At 40.3% G+C, this 22869-nt stretch overlaps 1 protein-coding gene across 8 annotated transcripts in view; it reads left to right on the top strand.

Moving 5' to 3' along the window:
* Nucleotides 1-1112: 1112 nt before the first annotated feature.
* The window catches only part of STAU1 (staufen double-stranded RNA binding protein 1), a 55529-nt gene continuing 33772 nt past the window's right edge, over nucleotides 1113-22869 (top strand). For 2 of the 8 annotated variants that reach the window (XM_058562500.1, XM_058562501.1), the window contains exons 1-5: nucleotides 1228-1303; nucleotides 10930-10991; nucleotides 17684-17972; nucleotides 19640-19764; nucleotides 22592-22748. In XM_058562500.1, coding sequence (XP_058418483.1) covers nucleotides 17768-17972; nucleotides 19640-19764; nucleotides 22592-22748 — 487 coding nt within the window. In that variant the 5' untranslated portion in view covers nucleotides 1228-1303; nucleotides 10930-10991; nucleotides 17684-17767. Of the gene's footprint in view, nucleotides 1304-10929; nucleotides 10992-17683; nucleotides 17973-19639; nucleotides 19765-22591; nucleotides 22749-22869 lie in introns of those variants that run through there. The other 6 variants (XM_058562502.1, XM_058562503.1, XM_058562506.1 and 3 more) reach the window with 4 other exon arrangements.

Raw genomic sequence — 22869 nt, forward strand, 5'->3', positions numbered from 1 at the left:
GAAAGTCCTTTGACTGTTTTTGGTGTCCTGAAATTCAATCTCATTGCATTTTACAAGTGAAGGAGGCCTAGTCCAGAGAAAGGAATCCTCTGTGGCTGGGGCAAGGTCCCAAAGCATTGTTTGGAGAGGCCCCTTCAGCCACAGCTTCTCCTATTATGAACTACATTATATATAGCTAAACTTAAACTATATATATGTAAATTAAACTGTATTGCCTTGGCAAGAAAGATTAAGCAATAGTTAGATTGAGAGAGAAGAGGCAGAGAGAAAGAGAAAAAATAAACTTTTTGTAAATAGTAGGGAAGCAGTCCCAGAGTGAGCAGGAGAGAGCAGCCTGGGCACCTGCAGTTCCTTCCCTCACTCTGTTTCCTGGACCTCTCACAATGTGCGCGTTATTCTTTCCTGCGTGTGATTCTAGAGGTCCAAGATTGCCCACCCCGGAAGCCAACCTCCCTTATGAAAGGGCTGCAAAAACCACTTAGTTTATCTAGAGCTGGGTGAAACAAAGTGCACTCTGGCACTTCTTGCCTTTTAACTCACTATAAAAGTTACCGATTTTATTTATTATGTGTTTCACCCCCACTAGACCATAAGCTCTACGAGGGCAGGGATTTTGTCTGTTCACCACTATATTCTCAGCTCTTGGAGCAGTGCCTCGCACACAGCAGGCGTTTAATAAACACTTATGGAAGGAGCAACTGAGAGAAGGTGAGAAATAAGGAAGGGAGGCGGGAGAAGAAGGACGGAGAGAAAGAACGGAAGAACCAAGCTGGCGGGGCAGTAAAGAAGGCAGGCCCAGCCCTCCTTCGAATCTAGCGGGGACCCCCGCCCCCAGCACCTCCCAGCAGAACTACAACTCCCAGCAGGCCCCGGGACGCAAGGCATGCCCAGGCGGCCCGGGCGGGGCCAAGCCCCAGCTCGCCACGCTTCCGGCGTGCCTCGCGAGCACAGGCGCCGCTGCGGCGCCCGCCGGGACTTGTGGTCCGGGCGGCGGGTGGGGGTGGGGCTGGGCATGGAGGCGGGAGGGGCCCGGGGGCGGGCGCAGGCCCCTCCCCCGTCACTTCCTGCCGGGCTGCGGGCGCCGGAGCGGCTCCTCAGCGTTTGCGCCGGCGGCCGCCGCGTCTGGCTTGGCTCCCCCTTCCTCTGACCCCCGGCCCGGCGGCGCCCGCCTCCTCCGCGGCCACTCCGCCTCTTCCCTCCCGCCGTCCCTTCCTCCTCTCCCTTCTTCCTTCCTCCTTCCCCTCCTCGCCGCCGCCGCCACCCAGGACCGCCGGCCGGGGGACGAGCTCCGGGCAGCAGCCAGGTGAGGCGGCCGGGCCGGGCCGGGCCTGGAGGGCCCCGCGCGGGCGCCGCGGCCGCGGGGAGGTGGGCGGCGGGTGGGGCCTAGGCCTCGGCGGGCCCGCGCGCCCGGCCTCCGTCCCCGGGCCTCTCTCCCGCCCGCGGGGCCTTCCCGGAGGAGGCGGGTCCTCCCGCGCCCCCCGCCTCCGGGCGCCGGGCGGCCTGGACCCCGGGCGCCCGGCCCCTCCACCCCTTGCCGGGGCCAGAAACAGGTGCCACGCCGCCTTTCCTCGTTCTTCCTCGCGCGCGGGCATGCCGAAGTTATCCGCGGGCGGGGGCCCCCGCTTCAGGTCCCTGAGCTCCGGAGCGTCTGAATCGCCCCAGCCGGGTCTGTAGCCTAGTGGTTACCACACGGCCCAGGCGTCCAGCGCGGGCGCCAATCCCAGCTCTGCCCTCTTCGGCAAGTCACCTAAACTCTGTGTGTTTTGGTTGGAAAAACGGGCTAACGCCGTCCCTGCCTCTTGAGGCTGTTAAGGTTCGGTGAAATGGGGCGTGTAAAGCGCTTATCAGAGTGCCAGACCCGCAGCGTGTCCCAATAAACCGTCTGCACACTTCATGAGCGTGATATTAAGGTAGAACTTAATGGGTAGAGTGGACAGAAGTTGACCTGCCTTCCCGTCGGGGTTTCCTAGAGGCAGAAATGCCGGGGCATTGTTTGGGGTGAGCGTCGGAAAGGGGCGTCCGTTTAATTGGGACACGGGAAGCAGGCAGTCTCTGAAAGCTAGAGGCTGTTATTTCCCTCTCCGCCGAGCCAGCCGCAGGATTTTCACCAGCTCCCTCAGTCTGAGCAACCTGTCCGTCTTTTCTGCCGTCATCCGGCTGCTTGTTGTCATTCCATTTCTGGGAAAGTTGCTGGCGGAAGCTTTCCTGGAGTTCAGCAGACCCTTAAGGAGCACTTGCTGTGTGTCGGGCTCTGGAGGGGGTGTAGAAGCTGCAAAAATGTCTGTCCTTCTGGCGCTGCATCGCTAACTTCTAACTTTTTTCGCAGCGGCTTTGCTTTGCTTGCTCCGTCCCTGTTGGCTGACTTTCCTTTTATGCCCTTGCCCCACCTCCGTGTTGCAGTGTTGCTTATGTGGAAGTTTTCTTCTGTGCCGGCGAAGATGTGTGCTTCAGCCCCTCTTCTCTGGCTGTGGGGACGTTCTTAGGGTCACCCTTCCCTTCTGCCTGTGGCTTTAATTGTTTAGAGGGTGGTGGGAAGTGAGTGAGACCAGATGTTTGGTTGATTTTGGGCTTTCAGGAATCAGTGTGCTTACCAAATGTAGATTACTTTGCTGCTTGTTGAAGTAAAAATTAAAAATACAGTTGGATTGTAGAGGGAGCAGTTTCAGATGCTGGAGGCAGGTGGGGTTTTTAAAACAGCAGCTTTGTTTAAGGATACTGAGTTTCTTTTAATTTTGTACTCAGTTGTAGTATAGGTACCCTTCATTCAGGAAATGCAACTCGCGGAGGTTCGAATTTACAAGAGTATGGAGTGTGTTTGCTCTACTGAGTGATCCTCTTGTATCGTAGGCTTGTTTTAGGTAGTACATTTCCTTACTGAACTTAAACTATTTTGATTTACACCCCTCTCTCAATAACACACATGATGCAAAGTGGCCTTCCGGTTTTTGACGTTTTCCTAGAATTTTCTGCAATGGAGTCTTACCATCGTTTCTAGTTTAAAATCTTCGGATGACTCTTTAAAAACAGCTAAGCAAACAACTATACAAGCAATACAAGGCATGTCTTCTGCCATATTGACAGCTGTAGTTAGGGAACTGGTGTTTTAATATTGCAGTAGATAACCTAATTTTTTAAAACTTTTTATTATGGAAAACATACAAAAGTCGAATAGTATGGAGAACCCCCATGTATTGGTCACTAAGCTTTGACAATTATTAACTCAAAGCCAAGGTCAGTCTTGTTTCATGTAGTACCCCCTCCCCCAAAGTGGATTATTTTGAAACAATTCCTAAACATCATATAATTACCAGATTGCTCCACACTGTTAATCTGTCACAAAATTTACTTTTAGTAGAATCATAGTTCTCATTTTTTTTTGTCTACATGATTACTATACAGCAGAAAAAAATGAGCAGCTGAATTAGCTCTTGATTCAGTGCTTACCCCACTCAAAGTCATATCCAGAATACTGCCTTGCTTCTTTGTGTACAAAAACAACAGTTCTTGAGCTATTAATGACTATAATTGAAAAGCAGTCAGAGATACAGATGTCCCTAATACTATTTTGGTGGAGACTTACTTGTTAAACCGCTTTTAATGGAGAATAATTTTGTGTCAAAGTTAAACTACAGTTAATAATTCATAATGAAACTTTCAAAGTTTCTTTACAGTAGTTGTGTAAATATGCTGCTATCACCTTAGATTAAGAATTAAGCAAAGGATGTTTGATTTCAGAGCTTTGTGTTGTAGAATTATTTCCCAAAGACCCCCCCCATCTGCTATATTTACAAACAAATTTAGTAAGTATGAATGAATTCACAGCATAGATGCATAGATGTTCAGGTTTTTCTTGTCTTAAAAAGAGATTTCTCCTTGAATAGAAGTTGACAGGAATATTATGTTTGTCATTGTTACTTAATTTTCATATTTCTGGTCATGAACAATTTGCAGCTTTTAGACCTATAACATTGTTATTTCAGTTGTGTAAGTTTACTTTTGAGCTTGATTAGGAACAGGGAAAATGTATGTTATGTTTTAGTTATTACAACCTGGGAGATGGGGAGGGATATGCATACCTCTTAAAATTAACTTAGGGGGGAAAAAAAGAACAATTTGGTATCTGAGAAAGGATGCAAAATGTACTTTATTAAGAAAAAAAAAATGCTTAAGTGCTTCCCAGTAGGCTTAAAGTAAAACTTTTAAGTACTTGGAATTGTTACCAAGTACAATACAGTTTGTTTAGACTAAATTGCCCTCTTTTAAGATTCAGCCAGAAAGCCCATTTATATACAGATTATTTTAAGTTTAGAAATGAGCATGACTCATGAAACTTTTTCCCCCCAATTCTGAAGTCCAGCCCATTGACATTATTCTGGATGTAATTGTTGCACATGGGGCTATACTGTGCTGCATCAACCAGAGTCTCCCCAATAAGACACGAAGATATTTAATAAAGGAGGCACAGAGTGGGTCTCAGGCTTGTAGGGCACCTTTCTCTGGTGCCCTTTGCTGGATGGAGTGAGAGTGAAATTCTCATAAAAATGAAACTTTTGTGAAAAAGGTATCTTTTTGTGGGATGTCATAAGTCAATTTCAGGGTCCTTGTTTTTATGAGCCTCCAAACTGGGTCATCTTATTTGATGTCACACTCAGTGACACAGTATTGCTCAATTTGGGGAAATGTAAATTCCTCTCCCTCAAATGAGAGCTTTTGGAGTTGCTTTATTTCTCTCAGAATGAGCTTTTGGAACCTTCAGAAATGTTTGGAGAATTTTATAACAGATTTTGTTTCACACTAGACCTATAACAGGTTGTTTTAAATTAATTTCTGGTGATGGAGACATTTGTGGTTAAAATGCTTCTGGTGTAATTTTGTTCATGAGCTTTTCCATAAATGAAACCTCATCAAAATCAAGGCTGTAGCATTTATGCTGTTTCGAAAAATATAATTTATATGTTAGAGATTGAATTTTGAGAAAACATGTTAGTTACTATGGTTATTTTTCTCCAACATTTTATTATGAAAAATTTCAAACAGATAACTAGTTTAAAGAATTTTAGTGTACACCTCTATATGTACCACCTACTTTCTGCCACTAACATTTTACTATAGTTGCTTTATCGCATGTTTATTCCATGTGTCCATCTCTTTTAATTCATTAATCTGTTTTATTTTTTGATACATTTCAAAGTAATTGCAGCATCAGCACACTAGCTACTTCAGCAGCCATATCTACCACAGTTAATTTTAAATTGAGACACCTCTGTAAGGTTTTCCTAGATCTTTAAAAGCCAAGCTTTGTTGATTTTTGTTTCCAATTTTGCTTTGACTTCAGAACTCTTGCTTTTTAAAGGAAATTGTTTAATGAGTTTTTGCACCAAGGTATGTTTATCTATCAATCATGTATTACGAAACTTGAATAATGTTGACCAAATCCTTTGTTCTCACCTACTAAGGAGATAATAGGATTATAAATATATAGCTATGTTGATCTTAACAAATACCACCAGATGGATGGCTTGGATATCTGTTTTGCCAACAACTTAATGCTTTGAACTAAAAAACCTTACCAAAGAAAATTATTTATTATTTAAAAAAATGGTAAAATGGGGAAATTACTGCAAATAGCTTAATTTATTTTTTAAATATTTACATTCCCATAGTGGTGAATAAGGTTGACGTAAAAGTGATTTATGTCACCAGATAAGTGGAGGTTAGAAACAAATTCTCTGTGGACTGAATTATATTTTCTGGAATTACACATGTTCATTTATTTATTAAAGGAGTATATTCAGGGGGCTCCCTCAAAGTGTATTTACTGAAAGCAAAAGTAGAAAAATCTATCTAAGAAAGTATTTGCTTTCGATTAAAAATTAGTCTTCTAAATATTAAATCTGTAGCCCATCTGCTTCTGTTTAATCTGGAATCTAATTTGGGAAAGAAGTGTGATGACTTTGTGAGTTTCTAACAGTAATGGAAGCAAAACAGGCCATTTATTATAATATGATACAGAGGTCATAATTGTCCTGGAGTTTTCTTGCCGTGTCTACCCAACCACAAAGTCTAAGAATATCTAAGTGTCCTGGGGTCTTTTCCCTAAATGAGAATGATTGCTCATCAGATTGTCTCTGTATTTGATGTAGCTTTAGAACTGGTTGCCCAGTGAGTGGGTTCATTTTAGTCAGCATGTTCTCTCTTCCTATTTAAAATGTTTTTTTTTTTACAAGTGGTGTGTAGCTATAAATTTATATTTATAGATGTTTCTGTCACTGAGGACAGGATTAGTGAATTTGCTGGATGATAATATTTGCTACTATTTATTGAGCTCTTACCATGTGCCAGGTTAGGATTACAGGGTGAGGGTTATTTGATGCAGGAAAGGAATCTGAAACATCAGGTTGAATTTATCTAATAAAATAAAAGCTGCTGTTCGTTGAGCTCTTCCTTTGTGCCAAAGGTTGAAGTAGACGCTTTATGTCGTATTTCTGATACTTACATACGTCTTTGCACAGGAAGGGTCCTGATAGCTGAGGATACCGAGGCCCGTGTGGGAGGCCAAGTAACCCCAGTGGGGTCCTGAGCTCTTTCCACTAAGCCACACTGCAGCTCTAATTATGCTCAGGTGCTTTTTGTTCGGGATAATTTATTCTGCTAGTCACCAGTGCTTCCCCCACTCTCCCACCCACCACAGTTAGGATGAATTTTGTTCACTAGAACTTGAGACCAATTTGAAAAAAAGTCTGATTCAGTAATACTCAGTTTTTTAAATGAACCCTATTCATCATTCCCTTGAAATAGTTTGAAGATTTACAGTTTGCTTTTGTTTGTTGTGATGGATTGCTACAGTCAAACTAAAATTTTTAAGCTGATTCAAAGGTTTATTGGGTGGTGGTACTTACAAGTAAATGGGGAGGAGGATGTTTCATTAACCTTTGTGTTGAAGAAGACTCTCCCCTAAATTATTGCTATAATCCTTCATGAAGTTTGTTAAAAATGATTTATTAACTGTAGACAAGGTTGTTGCTACGAAAATTGGTTTCTTTAGAATTATAATATTCTGCTTTATTGAAAATGAGTTAACTACGCTTCCAATTAACTTTATGGAGTTAGGTGGTTGTTGCCCTGTTTGATTCCCAGCCATTTCTTTTAAATTATTTTTTTAATTTATTTATTATCCCCCCCCCCTCCCCAAAGCCCCAGTGTATAGTTGTATGTCATAGCTGCATATCCTTCTAGTTGCTGTATGTGGGACGCGGCCTCAGCATGGCTGGAGAAGAGGTGCGTTGGTGCATGCCCAGGATCCCAACCCGGGCCGCCAGCAGCGGAGCGCGCGCACTTAACCGCTAAGCCACGGGGCCGCCCCTCAGCCATTTCTAACATCCATTTTCTGGCTGATGGTATGGGGAAGATTTAATGTAACTTTTCTGGTTGGTATTGAACTGCCTCCTGAACAGTTTCTTTTTTGCTTTCTTAGCATTGATGATCTTCTGAATAAGAAGCCTCTTTCGTTTTCCACCCAGGCGGTAGTCATCTCTTACAGCTAGTCCTAAAAGGCTAGATCCATGAATGGAAATCTGCTTTGGATTGGGATTTTAGTGAGATGGTGTATGAGTTTCCATTCTGTATTTAACCTCAACTGAGGTGGCCGTGTAGTCTGTAATGACATACGTTTCTCATTAATCATGAAAAGATATGGGAAATGTGTCTTTTCTGGGGATGAAGAGAGCAGATAATGCTTCTTAAATTGTTACGATATTAGCTCCCCTCAGGCATGAGCTTTATGATCTAACTGGATCTTGTCTGATTTTCTCACATTTTTGCTTTTTTGAAGTCCACGCTTCCTATAGATTAAAATTAACTGAGGCATGAATTTTCTACCCTTGCAGATTCCACCCTGATACAAATAGGGCCATTGTCTGCTGATGCCGTTGTGATTTTGTACAAAATGCTAGGCAGTCCTTTCCTCTGTCAGAAAGAAGAAAATTTATATGTAATGATAAGTCTGATTATGCTTGGTAGCTTATGTTCTTTGTTGGACAGTTTAACCAACTTGCTCATTGGGACTCCATGACCCTTTACCTAGATGACAGTCAGATAGGTTAAGTAAATGTTTCCTTTTGGTTTTAGTAGAGTGAATCTTTAGTATGACCACTTCTAGCTACTAATTTCCTTGTTAACCGAGAATTTATCATTTAAGCACCAAACAGAAAAAAGAATAGTGAAAAAATAAATTTTTTTTGGATGAAGTTTTTTCTGTTTGCTATATTTTTTTCTTAAATAGTGTGTTTTGAACAGAATTTATGAATATCATTTTGTAATATCAGTTACTGTGTACCCTAAGTGATGTTTAACAGCTAACTTTAGTATGGCGTGTCATAGATTACAAGCATTTCACCTACATTACCTGTCATTTCACCCAAGAATCATACGATTATTGTTCTATTAATCAAATGAAATTGGTGGTGGTAACCTCAGTTAATAAATTAAAAGGTTGAAGCCTAGAGGTGTAACTTGATCAGGGTTATTCAGCTGAGCGCTGGAGTTCAGACCCAAACTCTGATCCCTATTCAAGAATTTTCTCCACCATACCCAAACAGCTGTTTGCTAGCTGGTTTGCTGTTATCGTAAGTCAACATTTTGCAGCCAAGGGGTCTTTTATGTTCTTTTGTGTCTTCTTTAGTTATGAGGTGATGTGTGTTATAAATGATTTGTTGCTGCTAATTAAAATGCCACTGTGGGGGCCGGCCCCACGGCTTAGCGGTTGGGTGCGCGCGCTCTGCTACTGGCGGCCCAGGTTCGGATCCCGGGTGCGCACTGACGCATCGCCTCTCCGGCCATGCTGAGGCCACGTCCCACATACAGCAACTAGAAGGATGTGCAACTATGACATACAACTATCTACTGGGGCTTTGGGGGAAAAAAAAAGGAGGAAGATTGGCAATAGATGTTAGCTCAGAGCTGGTCTTCCTCAGCAAAAAGAGGAGGATTAGCATGGATGTTAGCTCAGGGCTGATCTTCCTCACACACACACAAAAAAAGCCACTGTGAATTATTTATTTAAATTTGAGTTGGGTTCAAAGTTATTCCTACACAAATGTGAATTCCACCAGGACGAGGACTACATCTTATTTGTGCCATCCTCTCTCCCCAGTGTCTAGAATAGTGCCTGCAAATAGTAGGTGTTCAATAATTATTTGTTGAGTGAATAAAGCAATGAATTTAATTCACCCTCTTGCATTCTAGTATGCTTTCTTGAGTGGGAAAGAAAGGGAATTGGGCTTAACTGAGACCAATTGAGTCTCTAATTGAGTCTTTCTTCTCTGCCGCTGCTTGGAGTAAGTGCTGTATAAATATACTGGTAATAATCGTGATGGTTTTGGATTATCATTTGAAAATGGTTGGGGGATTTAAAAAAATGAGTTTGCTCGTGGAAGTGTAAATTTGTATATGAATCTCAGCTATGATTTGTGTTGTGTAAAGGTGTTTAAAATCCAAATGGTTGCAGACTGCTGTATTTCTCCCCCTCCCTTTTTTCTTTGCTGTGAGGTTGTTGGCACTTGTTTCTTACTACTGTCATTATGTCTCACTCTAGCAGCTCTTTTTTTCCATTCTAATTTTTAAATTTCTGGTTTGGGCTAGAAAACTAGATACCCAAACCTACCATTATTGTTCAGCATAGATGAGCTTGAATTGAGGGAAGTTCCCATTGATGAAAGGCACGGGCTCCATTAGGTGGTCTTAGACATCTGTTTGGGCTGCTGAGGGGCTCAGTTCCCGTTCATGCTAGTCTTTTGAATGGGTGAGATTATGGAACGATAGGGTTCTATATTGGAAAGTTGTTAGTTTACAAAAAGAAGAGCTTGAGTTGTTGAAATGTGTAGAACAAACTAGAGCTCATGATTTTATATCTGAAATCATTTGCACAGTGAACGGCTACTTTTAACTGTCTATTAAGGCACAGTAGCAGTGAGAAATTGAAATCAGCAAAATTAGTTTATATTGTAAAAATGCAAAAAGGTAAGAAATTCTATTTATTACTGACTACTGCCATTTGAAAAGAGAGAAATGTCTAGATAAATCAGACCTGAGAGTTTGGGAATTAAATTCTTATGTCACTTAAATCCAGTTCTAAAGAATGATTATGATTTGGATTTACTAGAGGTAATGTGCTTTTTCGTATTTTGCAATTTAATATAAGAATATTTATGTACAAAGTGGTGCCTTTTTGTAAATTTTCCTATGTAATTGCATTTGCATCACCAAACATATTGTCAGGACATTTATGAATAAAACATTTAGCCAGTAGTTAAAGAGGGGGAAAAAAAACCCCGTAAGTTTAAAAATTAGGCTTATGTGATTGGACAGCATATGATGTCCAGTTATTTATTTATTTATTTTTTTGTGAGGAAGATCAGCACTGATCTAACATCTGATGCCAATCTTCCTCCTTTTTTGATGAGGAAGATTGGCCCTGAGCTAACATCCGTGCCCATCTTCCTCTATTTTATATGGGATGCTGCCACAGCATGGCTCTACAAGCAATGCGTTGGTGCGCGCCCGGGATCTGAACCCGTGAACCCCAGGCCACCCCAGTGGAGAGCGCACACTTAATGGCTTGCACCACCGGGCTGGCCCTGTCCAGTTCTTTTTTAAAAGTTAATTCTGAGATATTCACAGCTCTCTTATCAGGAAGCAATTGAGACTGAGAAAGGGAATTTCTACTGTTTCTGCCTCTGCACTCTTCACCCAGGTCCCAGGCAGTTGTGTCTTTTGTAGAATCTATGGTGTGTTGCTTCAAGCTGTGACATTATGCTTTCAGAAACTTCCCTACTTGTAAATTTTAGGTTTCCCCAAAACTTTAGCAATATATATCTTCATTTTCAGAAAAAGATTTATTCTAGTAAATTATTATTGTTTCTTATTTTCCAGGAGTTTCCTAACCACATAACCTCTCGGAACTGAACGTTATTACTGGAGCACCTCTTTTTAAGGTACACATAATTTGGCTCTATACTTTCAGGCCTGTTCATAATCTGTAATATTTTTGCATTCTTCAGCGACTTGTGTGGAAAATGACTTTTACTTCTGGCTGTCATATTAGAGAAACAGAAGAAATTTTCTGCAGTTTGAATTTCTTTTTACTCTTGAGATTTAATTAGAAAGTAAATGCAGGGAAAATTGTTGGCAAGAATGTAAAACTTCTAGCCAGCACTGCCATATACTTTAAATGTAGAGACATGAAAATTGACCACTGAAGTTATCATTAAACATAACTTGCTCAGGAAGTATCTTGGTCACAGAAACTTTTGTAGTTTGCTTTTGACCTCTCAGATTGTTTATGTTAAACTTGGTTTTCAAACTTGTGGAAATAATCCAACATTGTTTTCTGTCGTGAGATAGGGTTATGAATCAAGTTCCGTTTAACACTGGCTGCTTTTGATCTAGACCAAAAAAGTTTTTTGAGAGTGTTCGGGATTTTACAGTCTTGTCAGGGCCCTGCAAAGTACACTACGCGCACTAACACTGCTTTGTGTTTTTCAGCACTTGCCCTCTAAGAGCTGAAGGCACATTATCATACCATATTTCTGAGGTAGTAATTAGTGGACAGGTTAACCCAACTTTCTTTGGGGACGAGGAAATCAAAGCACAAGGAAATTAGAGAAGTTGCACAAAGCTCAGTGAATGGATTTACGCGCATCACACTGAATTTGTAAAATGCTTTGCTTTTCGAAGAACTGAATAACTGTCACCATGCCTCAGGATTCCTTCAGTATTTAAGCTCTCAGATTGCTACAACTGAAGCTTTGTCAAATAGCCTGTTACAGAGCGCTTTGGAGAAACTGAGGCGCTGGGCAGTGGACTGCCAAAAGTTGGACATACCGTTGCTGTCTGAGTTGGGAGAAGAAAACCACAACTCGGAAGTTTGATGTGATTTAACATTGTTGGTTGCTACTTAGCAGCAACGCTGGTTTCTTAGAGACTGAGTCTTGGCACTGATCTGTTTTGCATGAAGATGATGGTAAATGCAGTTGTGTTTCTAGGTAGATGGCTCATGGTTACAGACTACAATTCCCCTTTTCTGAAAGGAAAAGCCAGTTAACTGTTACATTGAACCCATGTAACATGAACCTCTTCTTATTCAAGAATATGTCACACAGTGCTACTCCTAAAAATCTTCAGCAAATTATGAATAGGTATTCATTTTGGTTGGTTTAAAACTTTATTATGGTTTTATAAGTCTAGATTTTAAAAACACTTTCAGATTTATAAAAATAATAAGTATTTGAGTTTATTTTTAAGAATTTCTTCTAGGGAAGGGCAAAGGTTTCAAAGCTAGAAAAGAAAATAAGGTTTGCAGCTTGTTAGGCTGCAGAGGTAAATTTTTTTTCACTTTAGCACAGAGTATGGGGTGATGGTTTTTCTAGGATGAACAATTAATAATTCTTTTTTGGGAAATGTTTCTTTAAATGGACTGCCCAATTACATTTGTGTGGGAAGAAAAAGCCTCCATTGCCTCCTGGCATCGGGCCAAGTGTGAGACAGGGGCCACATTCAGTCACTTGTATCGGATGCAAAGGTCTTGAACAGCCTGAGTTGTTTCCAGGCATTATTTTTGGCCGATTTTATTGTCTTGCACGTGATTGTGCCTGCTCAGGGCTACTTGTCCTGTGTCTCTCTCTTGAGTGCCAAGTACATGGTGGTCTTTTTTTTTTTTTTTCTTGTAAGTAGTTTGGTCATATTTCTTTTAAAGAACCTTTTATTACTGTGTGATTTGATATATGGGCCTGCTGTTAGACATTATTTGCTTGACATTGACGTTGTCTTTTTGGAGACAATTGTGTAGGATGACAGTGATTGCCATGTTTCTGTACTTGCGGCTGCCCCGCCTACAGGTGTTTGGATGTTTAGAGTCAATGAGTTGCTGTTTCCTGGGGGCAGAGGATGGTAGGTGCTGGTAAGGGGTTAAGGTGGGGAGATATGGTGGTAGGGGGGTGACTTTACTTGTAGAAAACATATAATCACATTGCCACTAGAAAGATGTGTCAAAAAGGGTCTTGAAAATAACTGTTAGATGTGAGGGAATGATGTGGGTATTTTAGGTGTATTTCAAGGCTATTGTAGGGAAAGTGGTTTATTCCTTAGCTTTTTTCTTGTTGGTGACAAATTTCTCTGAGAGTGGAGCCTTTCAAAAACTAAAGAGAACAGATAGATTTACAGGTAGTTGATTAAAGCTCTCTTTTTGTGTCTTTGAGGAAAACTTTAACAAATAGATTCTTTCTAGCACTTGAGAATGTACCATCTGCTATATGAGGGTTCACGTGTTTGATGCTTAATACATTTTTGTTGAATATTGAATGAATATATCCTAAAATTGCTGTTGATACCGTGAATGCTTTATCAGGGCAAGGAACAGGAGTACTCCTTTGTATCTCTGTACCATACTGTGTAAGATTTAATGAAGGACTTTGAAGGTGGGATATTTAGTGAAATGTCTGTGGCTATCTTAAATGCTTGTCAAGAATTGGGATGACTTCTTTGTGATGTTTTTCCATAACTGCTGAAGTAGTTATTTCATACAACAATTTAACAGTCTGTTGGTTGAAAGTGAATAAGACTAAGCACTATTGCAGATAGTTCTGTAAAGTATTTCTAGAAGAATCTGCCTTCTTGTGTATAGAGAAAGCACTCAGACTGTGCACTCAGTATGGCCTAGTCTAGGTAGATTCACTGCTGAGTGAGGAATATGCATTTTGTGCTTGGTTACTTTTTAGCACATCATGTATAATTGAAAAAATGCTTTTGGGGGCCAGCCCAGTGGCGTAGTGGTTAAGTTTGCACACTCTGCTTCGGCGGCCTGGGGTTCACGCATTTGGATCCAGGGCTCAGACTGATGCACTGTTTGTCAAGCCATGCTGTGGCGGTGTCCCATATGAAGTAGAGGAAGATGGGCACGGATGTTAGCCCAGGGCTGGTCTTCTTCAGCAAAAAGAGGAAGATTAGCATCAGATGTTAGCTCAGGGCTAATCTTCCTCACAAAAAAAACAAACAAAAAACTTTTGTAGACTTCGTGTGTTCATATTCCCCTTCCCCAAAGCCCGTTAAAAAGTACTTGACACTTGTAAAATGGAAGCTGCCAGCCAAAGAGAGACTTTATTTTTATGAGAAGATTTTTGTGTCACCAAGCCAAAGTTAGACCCCCGGGGGGACTTGGAATTAGGAATCTTTTATTTATTTATTTTTTGTGAGGAAGATCAGCCCTGAGCTAACATCCATGCTAATCCTCCTCTTTTTGCTGAGGAAGACTGGCCCTGGGCTAACATCTGTGTCCATCTTCCTCCACCTTGTATGGGATGCCGCCACAGATGGCCTGACAAGTGGTGTGTCGGTGCGCGCCCGGGATCCGAACCCAGGCCGCCAGCAGCAGAGTGCGCGCACTTAACCGCTATGCCACGGGGCCGGCCCAATGAATCTTTTAAAAAGAAGTACCCATAACTCTATCATATCACCCCTCTTAGTGTTATAGTGCTTATATGTGCTCCATAAATTTGGGATTTGGGAATAAGATGATCATGTTTTCCTGAGTTGGTGTCTAAAGCTCTTCAAATAGGAAAAACCCAGGAGATGAAAGGCCCTGCTCTGTGCTGGAGGCAGGGAAATGGCAACAAGACAGGCTTAACAGTCAGAGGTGTTTCCAGGCCTGGGGACACTGAAGAGTCTTTGTTTTTCAGACTTTTCAACTTAATTTTACTGTGTAATATTGTTCTTCTGTAAGAAGATTCTAACAAAGCATTTTAATCTCTCTTGAATCTCTAATTTGTCTGGTGGAAAACAATTCTTAAAAAGGTTTAAAGGAAAAGACAAGTTTTCATTTAAGAATTTAATTTTCAGGACAGAGTACTGTTGAGCCATAGGTTCTAAATTCATACAAAAGTAATCATCTCCAAAATTCCATGATTCCCCTGAAAGCTGCTATGAACTGTGTAAATAGCAGTAGTGAAAAGCTTTGTTCTTTGAAATATGTGGGTAAATGATATATTTTCCACTGTTCATAACTGTCATAGCTGCCTGACTTCTTAATTGGGAGAGGAGCATCTGTTCGGGTAAAATATTAGCATCAATTTTTCAGAGCCTTTTGAGATGAAAAAGGATTTTCTTTTCCTGTCTAAGAATATAAGCTACTTACTACATTAGTAAGATTTTATTTTGTGGGTTAGTATATGCGTACTTAAAACAGCATCCTTGGCCCCTCTACCCACTAGATAGGTCCTCCCATCCCCTAGTTGTGACAACCAGATAATGTCTCAGACATTGTCATATGTCCTTGGGGAACAAAATTGCCCCGTCTTTAAAATCACTGCTTTAGGGCCAGCCCTGGTGGCCTAGTGGTTAAGTTCAGCAAGCTCCATTTTGGTGGCCTGGGTTCAGTTCCCGGGTGCGGACGTACACTTCTCGTCTGTCAGTGGCCATGCTGTGGCGGTGGCTCGCATACAAAAACAAAAAGAGGAAAATTGGCAGCAGATGTCAGCTCAGGGTGAATCTTCCTCAGCAAAAAATAAAATAATAAAATAAAATCACTGCTTTAGATTCTCTTTTTAGGCTTAAAGACACACAGAAGTGTTAAATTAGCAAATGAATAAAACTTTATTAGCAAATGAATACTGTGTTGAATTTTAGTATTGTTTACGTTGGATATTAAAAATTTGTAAGGTATACAACCTTATGAGGAGAGTTTTAAAAAATTTTTATTTGTGGTTTTGAACTACTTGTTTCAACCAATTGTTATAAAGACATAACTCTTCCAGGTGAACTTGAGGCTAACATTTTTGGGGCACTCTTAAGTAAAAGCCTGTTTATTCCCTTTCTCTACTTCTAGAAAACCTATGTATTTATGTCTGTGACTGGAAATGCTGGCAGCAGGCCTGCTGTAGACAGCGTTAGCCAAAAAGGATCCTTTGGGCCCCACTTTTTCTAAATTTAGTTCATTCAGTCTCAGATTCTCAGAGCCACCCAGAGCAGAGTTGGGTTGCTCCTTCTATGATGCGGGTAGACTCTGGAGCAAACACTTTGCTTTTGGCTTATTTTTTGACTGTGACTTGTGGTTGGTGTTGTGAAGTTGTGAATACACTTCTTACGATTTTTTTTTTTTTTTGATAGGAAAGTGCTCTCAAGACAGAGTTTAGAAAGTGAGGGAGAAGGAGGGAGTGAATAGAGGAGGAGAGGGAAGATTGAGAGAGAGATATTTATATTTTGGCAGCTAAAGGAAATAAAAACAGCGAAATAAGGTCATAGCTGACTCCTAAACGATCCTGGACTTATTTCTTAACCTTGGCAGCTTGTCTGCTAAGACCATTATCTAGATCTTCAGTGGGTCTCCTCTGTTATTTTGTTCTGATTTCAAAAGCAAACAAGGAACGACTGCAATATTGGGGAATTTTGTTGAATAAGGTAATGTTTATGCCTCTTATTTTCCAAGTGATACTTCAGCTGAGGGGTTTTTTTGTTTTGTTTTGTTGAGTTTTGCTGTCCCTGTTGCTCTCAGCGAGAGGGAATGTGCCAGGACTCCTCAAGTAACTTAATTGCTCTGGTCCATCATCTCTTTCTAGAGGTCTAGCTTTAGTTAAAAATCATTCTGAGACGTTTTAAAACATTAACAATTACTCTGTTAGTTTGTTCGTTTGCTGCTTTCTGCTTTTGTTGGCTTTTTCTATTCTTTGTTGCTATTGGTTATTTTGGAGTACTTTTGACTTGCTTAAACATTTTCAGCTTTTGAAGGATGGCCATGAAAATGAACAGAACTGTCCTTATTTTTGACTCCTGAGGAAATTTAAGTGTATTTAGAAATAATGCCTTTGGAACTTAGAAGATGAATTAAACAGTCTCCTCTGCTCCCCAGGCTCCACCCCACCCACACCAGTAAAATTGCCAATCTGTAATCTGTTCCTCTCTTCTTCATCTTCTCCACCTCTGCTTTTAATAGTACAAACACTGGAGAATTTTCTTTGCTGTTCAGATAATTTCTCAGGATTGTGTGCATTGATGTGGGTGCAACAGTTTTCTTGTTTGGGGTCTATAACTAAATGAGACCATCTCAAACAAACCGTTTAGGAAAACAAATAGATCTTTTATTATCGTAAGGAAAAAGAAACAGCAGAGTGAGAAATTCCTCTTTCTTCAGTCAACTTAAAGGAAAGCTCTAAGGTGCCCATCTGAGCACATGGTCCTTAAGCGGAAGCAGTATTTACAGTCACCTATTAATGGTGTTACAAACCCAGTTTGCTTTCAGCTTCGTATAATTTTGAAACCAGAAACCTTTATCATATCCCATACAGTATGGAATATGTTTTTAATTCTCCATATTTTTAAATTTGCATTTTTGAATATAAGCTGTAGTTTATAATTCTCAATATTCAACAATAAGTATTATGATACCCTACTGATTCTCTTTGTAAAATGAACATGCAGAGCATGTGGGTATTGTAAGTCATTTAAAAACACTAAAAAAGTCACAAGGGCAGAAACTTTACTGTATACCAAGGAGAAACACATTTCTATCAACATAGCTACATGCTAAACGGGGCTATTTTCATACTTGAGTAGGTGACACCAGGTTTGACTGAATATTGGCAATTACATATCTCCTCTATAATTTACCTTTTTATTTTCTTTCCCTTACAACTTTTAGGTAGAACTTTAGACTTCATAGCACTGAATTAACCTGCACTGAAAGCTGTTTACCTGCAGTTGTTCACTTTTGTTGAAAGTGACCATGTCTCAAGTTCAAGTGCAAGTTCAGAACCCATCTGCTGCTCTCTCAGGGAGCCAAATACTGAACAAGAACCAGTCTCTTCTCTCACAGCCTTTGATGAGTATTCCTTCTACTACTAGTTCTCTGCCCTCTGAAAATGCAGGTAGACCTATTCAAAACTCTGCTTTACCCTCTGCATCTATTACATCCACCAGTGCAGCTGCAGGTAAGCGTATGAATCCAAGTGTCTTCTGTTTAAAATGTTTTCTTAGCCTGTTTTCTGATCTGATAAGAGATTGCAGATGTAGGGAGCTCTCACATTTACCTTCAAGAAGCAGAAGAAAGTATTATCTCCCACGCTTCTTTATCCCAGATACGAAACACTTGATTGTATATTGGGTTGATGGAGGCCTGAGTTGACTGACCATTTCAAAGTTTAAGAAAGAGAATTGAAAACTAAACTATAAAGCCTAGTCTGTTATAAAGTGGTGGCTGGCAGAAAAAATAGAACAGTACCACTTTGGATATTCATTGTTGTATGGGAAAATTCTGCTTTTAAAATTATTTCCCAGAACTGACAAAGAACTCTGGCTGTGTAAGCCCCCTTTCTGTATGTCTGTAAGATTTTATCCCAAGCAGGGGGGCAGCCAGATTTACTGGAAAGCAAAAGAGTGCATTGGCATTTGTTAATTTTTATTTTGAACAAGTAAGTTTAAGTTGAGGAGATTCCAGAGATAGTTCAGAAATCATAGGACCAATTCGAAATTGAACAAAGAAGCAGAGATTTTTTTAAAAGGAAATAAGTTCAGAAGCAATCAAGTCTGATTATTAGAAAAATGAAAGTGAACTAAATGTGCTCATTGATTAGAAAAGACTTGAAACACCTGGGGGCAAAAAACTTAAAACCAATATTCTGCTCTCCAACCCCTGCCCAAAGTGGCAAAGCCAATTAAATGGAGTGTCAGCGTGGGTGTCTCCATACCAGAGTCACCTTATATCAAATTCCTTTCAATCCTCTATGCCTGACAGTTTCCCTTGCATTTCCTCCTTCCTCCTCTCGTTCCCTTTACTTTGTAAATCTGTTCTTAGAGTGTGAGCTTGTCCCACTCTCAGCTGCATGGCCTCTATCATGCTACCTCTAGACTTCTTGGAACTGGCTCACCAGATAGCATTCTTGACTTGTCATAGTACCCTAGAGATTCACTTTCCCCCAAATTTGCCATTTGAGACCATCTTAAAAGGAAATGGCACAGACTATTTCAGTCCTCTAGAATTTATTGCTTTTTCTTCTAATGTGTTCTTATATCCACATCCTACTGACTTTGTAAAACTCCCACCCACCAAGGCCATTTTATTTTACTTATATAATTGTCAGAAATAGATAAGGTCTGAGGATAGCAGCCTCTGGAGATAAGACTTAGGGACACCCAGGAATGAGAAGTTAGCTGTATGGACAACGACAGCCATTGTTTGAGATATGGTATTGGCATGTTGAGTTTTGTGAAATAATGAACAGGGTACAGCTGACAGCTGTTGTGGTAACCAGTGTGCCTCTGCTCAGTAGACCTCCTGGTTATTCCCTTGGTTGGTTGTGATAGCAGTGCTCCATCTGATGTCAAATCTTGCTTGCTGGCCGTAGTTTAGTTATTCCTCTGACTTCTATTTTCTCGTTTGAAGACACACCCTCTCCTAGGTTACATGGCTTCGCCTGGTTCAGAAATGATCCCAGCTGTGTCTTCAGGCATGTGCCCCCAGTGTGGTTTGCAGTTTTGCATCACTGCTGGTCTAAATCCTTAGACCTTCAGTTTGTTTGCCCTCTTTTTTCATATCCCTGGGAGAGCAGCAGTCTTATATACTGCTAGTTGACTTCAATGCTCTTACGTTATTTTTCAGTTCCTTCTAACATGGCACACCCCAAAGAGAAAACCCCAATGTGTCTTGTGAATGAGTTAGCCCGTTTCAACAAGATTCAGCCTGAGTATAAGCTTTTGCATGAGCAAGGTCCAGCTCACTGTAAGGTAAATATTGTCCATACTGCTTGTGCATTTATAACCCACAGGAATGTTTTCTGTCTTTTTATACTGTTGCAAGTAGTGCTGTAATTCAGAATACGTATTTTCAGACTGCTGAGGTTGTCTTAAAGAGTTGCAAAAGTATAGATTTTTGACGAGTCACTTTTTTCATCCTTGCAGAATGGGTCAAAAAAAAGATAAGCTTCTTTTTGGGATATTTGGCTTTTAAAACTCCATTTAGTGTGTGTTTGTTTAGGATTCTGAATAGAGACAATTCCCAAACACTTGTAAAAGATTTCCTATGAATTTTCCAGGCCCTGGGCCTCCTGGCTGCTTTCCCTCTGGCTCCTTTCCTGCTGTTTGCACATGTATCTTAGACTGGGCAGGGAGGGAGGTGAATGGGAAATCAGTTTTGCCACTTGTTAGCAATCTAGAGAAACAGTTTGAAGATGAGAGGTAGAAATTAGTCTCGAAGGGAGTATTTTGGATTATCTCTGATTTCAGTTATCCTTGACATTCCCCTTGTCTTAAAGAATGAAAGACTACCTGTAATTTGAATTTTTGCTGTTTGTTATTCAGGAATTCAGTCTTTTAAGCTTATTTGATATCTGTGCTAATGTACATCTTGGAACTTAAATGTTTGCGTATCTGGCTTTATCTTTTGCAGCTGTAGTATGAGAGGATATAGTATGAGAGATAAGGAATTGGGCCTCCTATTTCTGATTGTAGCCTTGCAGTAAGATAATATAATTAAGGATGAGTTATTTGTCTCCTTATGCCTCATTTTTCTTGACATGCCAACCTCAATCAAGCCTTGAATGATATCAAGTTTCTCTTTTCATTTGATGAAAAGTAACATCAACCACAGTCATAAATAGGCACCATAGCATAGTTAGGTGAGGTTGCCTTTGGAGTCAGACAGATCTGGGTTTGAATCCCAGCTTCTTACTAGCTGTGTGACCTTGGGCAAGTTACTACTTTTTTTGTACCTCAGTTTCCTCATCTGTAAAATGGGATGATAATACCTACCAAATAGGTCTATTGTGAGAATTAGAGAATATATGTTAAGAGTGTGGAACACAATGCCGGCACTTTAGTAAATGCTTGAGAAATGGTAGCTATTATTATTAAGCAATTATGCATTTAAGAAAAAACAGAAATTTCCCACTCACATGAAGCTAGTTTTAACATTATTCTAAAGCATAATTATTTTTGAAATGTTTCTTTAGTTTTGGAAGGCAATTAGTCATTTTCTGTAACTGTTCCATTTCTTCTACAGGATTTTTTTTGCAGACCTTAACTTTGGGATTCCCTTTATTAACTGTCTTGGTATTTTTTGAAACATGTACTTTCTCACTTGAACTTTAGTACTTCAGATAATTTGACTGTGTGTTCAATCTATAACTGCGTTTCACATTTTTTTTTTTTACCTACAAGTTGTTCAAAGAGGAAAAGTTGTTCCCTCCTAGATGACTGTTAGACTATTTAAAAAGTCAGAGATCTGGTGTACTTTTTATTCTATCAAAACCAAGATTCTAACCTCTCTACTAACCCCCCACACAGAAGGCAGCAGAGTGGTAACAACACCGGATGGGGAAGGTCCTGGAGAAATGCAAGACTGTTCATGAAATTAACTCTTTTTTGTTTTTTAGCATTTTCCCCTTCAGTGTCTTTCTGTGAAAGGATCACGAAAATGACCTCGGATTGCACAGCATTGCAGGCTTCTGCTGTTGGACTTCTTAGGCCAGCCAGGGTTTTGAGTTCATGCTAATGGTACTTAAATGAGTAACCTTGTAAACTGCAGCATAAATATAGGAGACCCCTAATGTTTCAAGGGGGATGAAGGATGCTTCAATTTTTCACCTTTAGTGGAAGCTGTGCACTGAGGGAATCCTGAAGTTAAGACCTGCAAGAAAAATCAGCTATGAGGGCAAGTCACCCCCATCCCTTTAGGCACCAAATTTAAATGACCTAGTCATACTCAAATCAACATTTCTCATGTAAATTATTTGTAAATGAAATAAAGTGATATTCAATGATAAGGAAAATCAGAAAAATAAAAGCTCCAAAGGTAGTGAGTCTCAAACTTTGGAGTGCATCAGAATCACTTTGGGAGCTGATTAAAAATACCCATGGCTGGGATCTCCCCTCGTGCTATTCCATTGAAATCCTTGAACGTGTTGTGTATTTTACCAAGCTGTTTTGGATGCCTCCTTAGAGTTGAGTTCAGAAACGACTTTAGATCTTTGCTTGCTGTGGATCTGATTTTCTTCTGAAAGTAGAGGCAGCGTCTGAATAGTGCAGTCTTAGGAAAATAAAAGGCAACATTTTAGAACCTGACATTCCCAAATTTGTTCAAGTTGTTGTCCTAATGGGGTTGTGTTTCCAGACAAGAGTCCAAAAACACATTACAACATCAAAACAAATATTGTCTTAATTTCTATGAGATACTACTGTGTGTCTAAAACATGTTTGCTAAATTCTTCCATGAGAAGTAGTTGGAAGACAGTTTCTTTTTGGATGGCTTCCAAATAATCAGTGTCTAAGATTTTAATGTATAAGAAAACATTTTTTAACCTCTGTACGTACCCCCATCTTACAAAGCATAGTTTTTTCATGAAGTTCTGTGCAGTGTTAGTCAATGATACATATATATCTTTTTGTGTTTATAAAAACAGCAGAAAGGGGGCTAAAGGGATAAATTACCAAGATAATGGTAATTGAATAACCTGGCCTTTTAAATCATGACCTTAAAAAATGTTCCAGGTCCAAGTGACATATTACAGTCAACATCAGGTTTCGTGAATTGAGAGCTCACCATTTTCATTTGTAGGTGTTTACTGTACAGCTAACACTTGGAGATCAGCACTGGGAAGCTGAAGGAACTAGTATTAAAAAAGCCCAACACACAGCTGCTGCCAAAGCTTTGGAAGGAACAAAATTTCCTAAACCTATAGTCCGCCCTTTTCGTAGCGAAGGAAGGAATCCAGGTATTATGCGTGGGCCAAGACAGGTTCCTTTCAAAAGTGTGTCTAGAGGTACCCTTTTAGCCTGTGTATATGATTCTTTCTTAACTAACTTGTTGGTTTTGAAAGCACAGATTCTGCACTA

This window comes from Diceros bicornis, chromosome 19 (genome assembly GCF_020826845.1).
Source record: "Diceros bicornis minor isolate mBicDic1 chromosome 19, mDicBic1.mat.cur, whole genome shotgun sequence".
NCBI classification, from domain to species: Eukaryota; Metazoa; Chordata; class Mammalia; order Perissodactyla; family Rhinocerotidae; genus Diceros; species Diceros bicornis.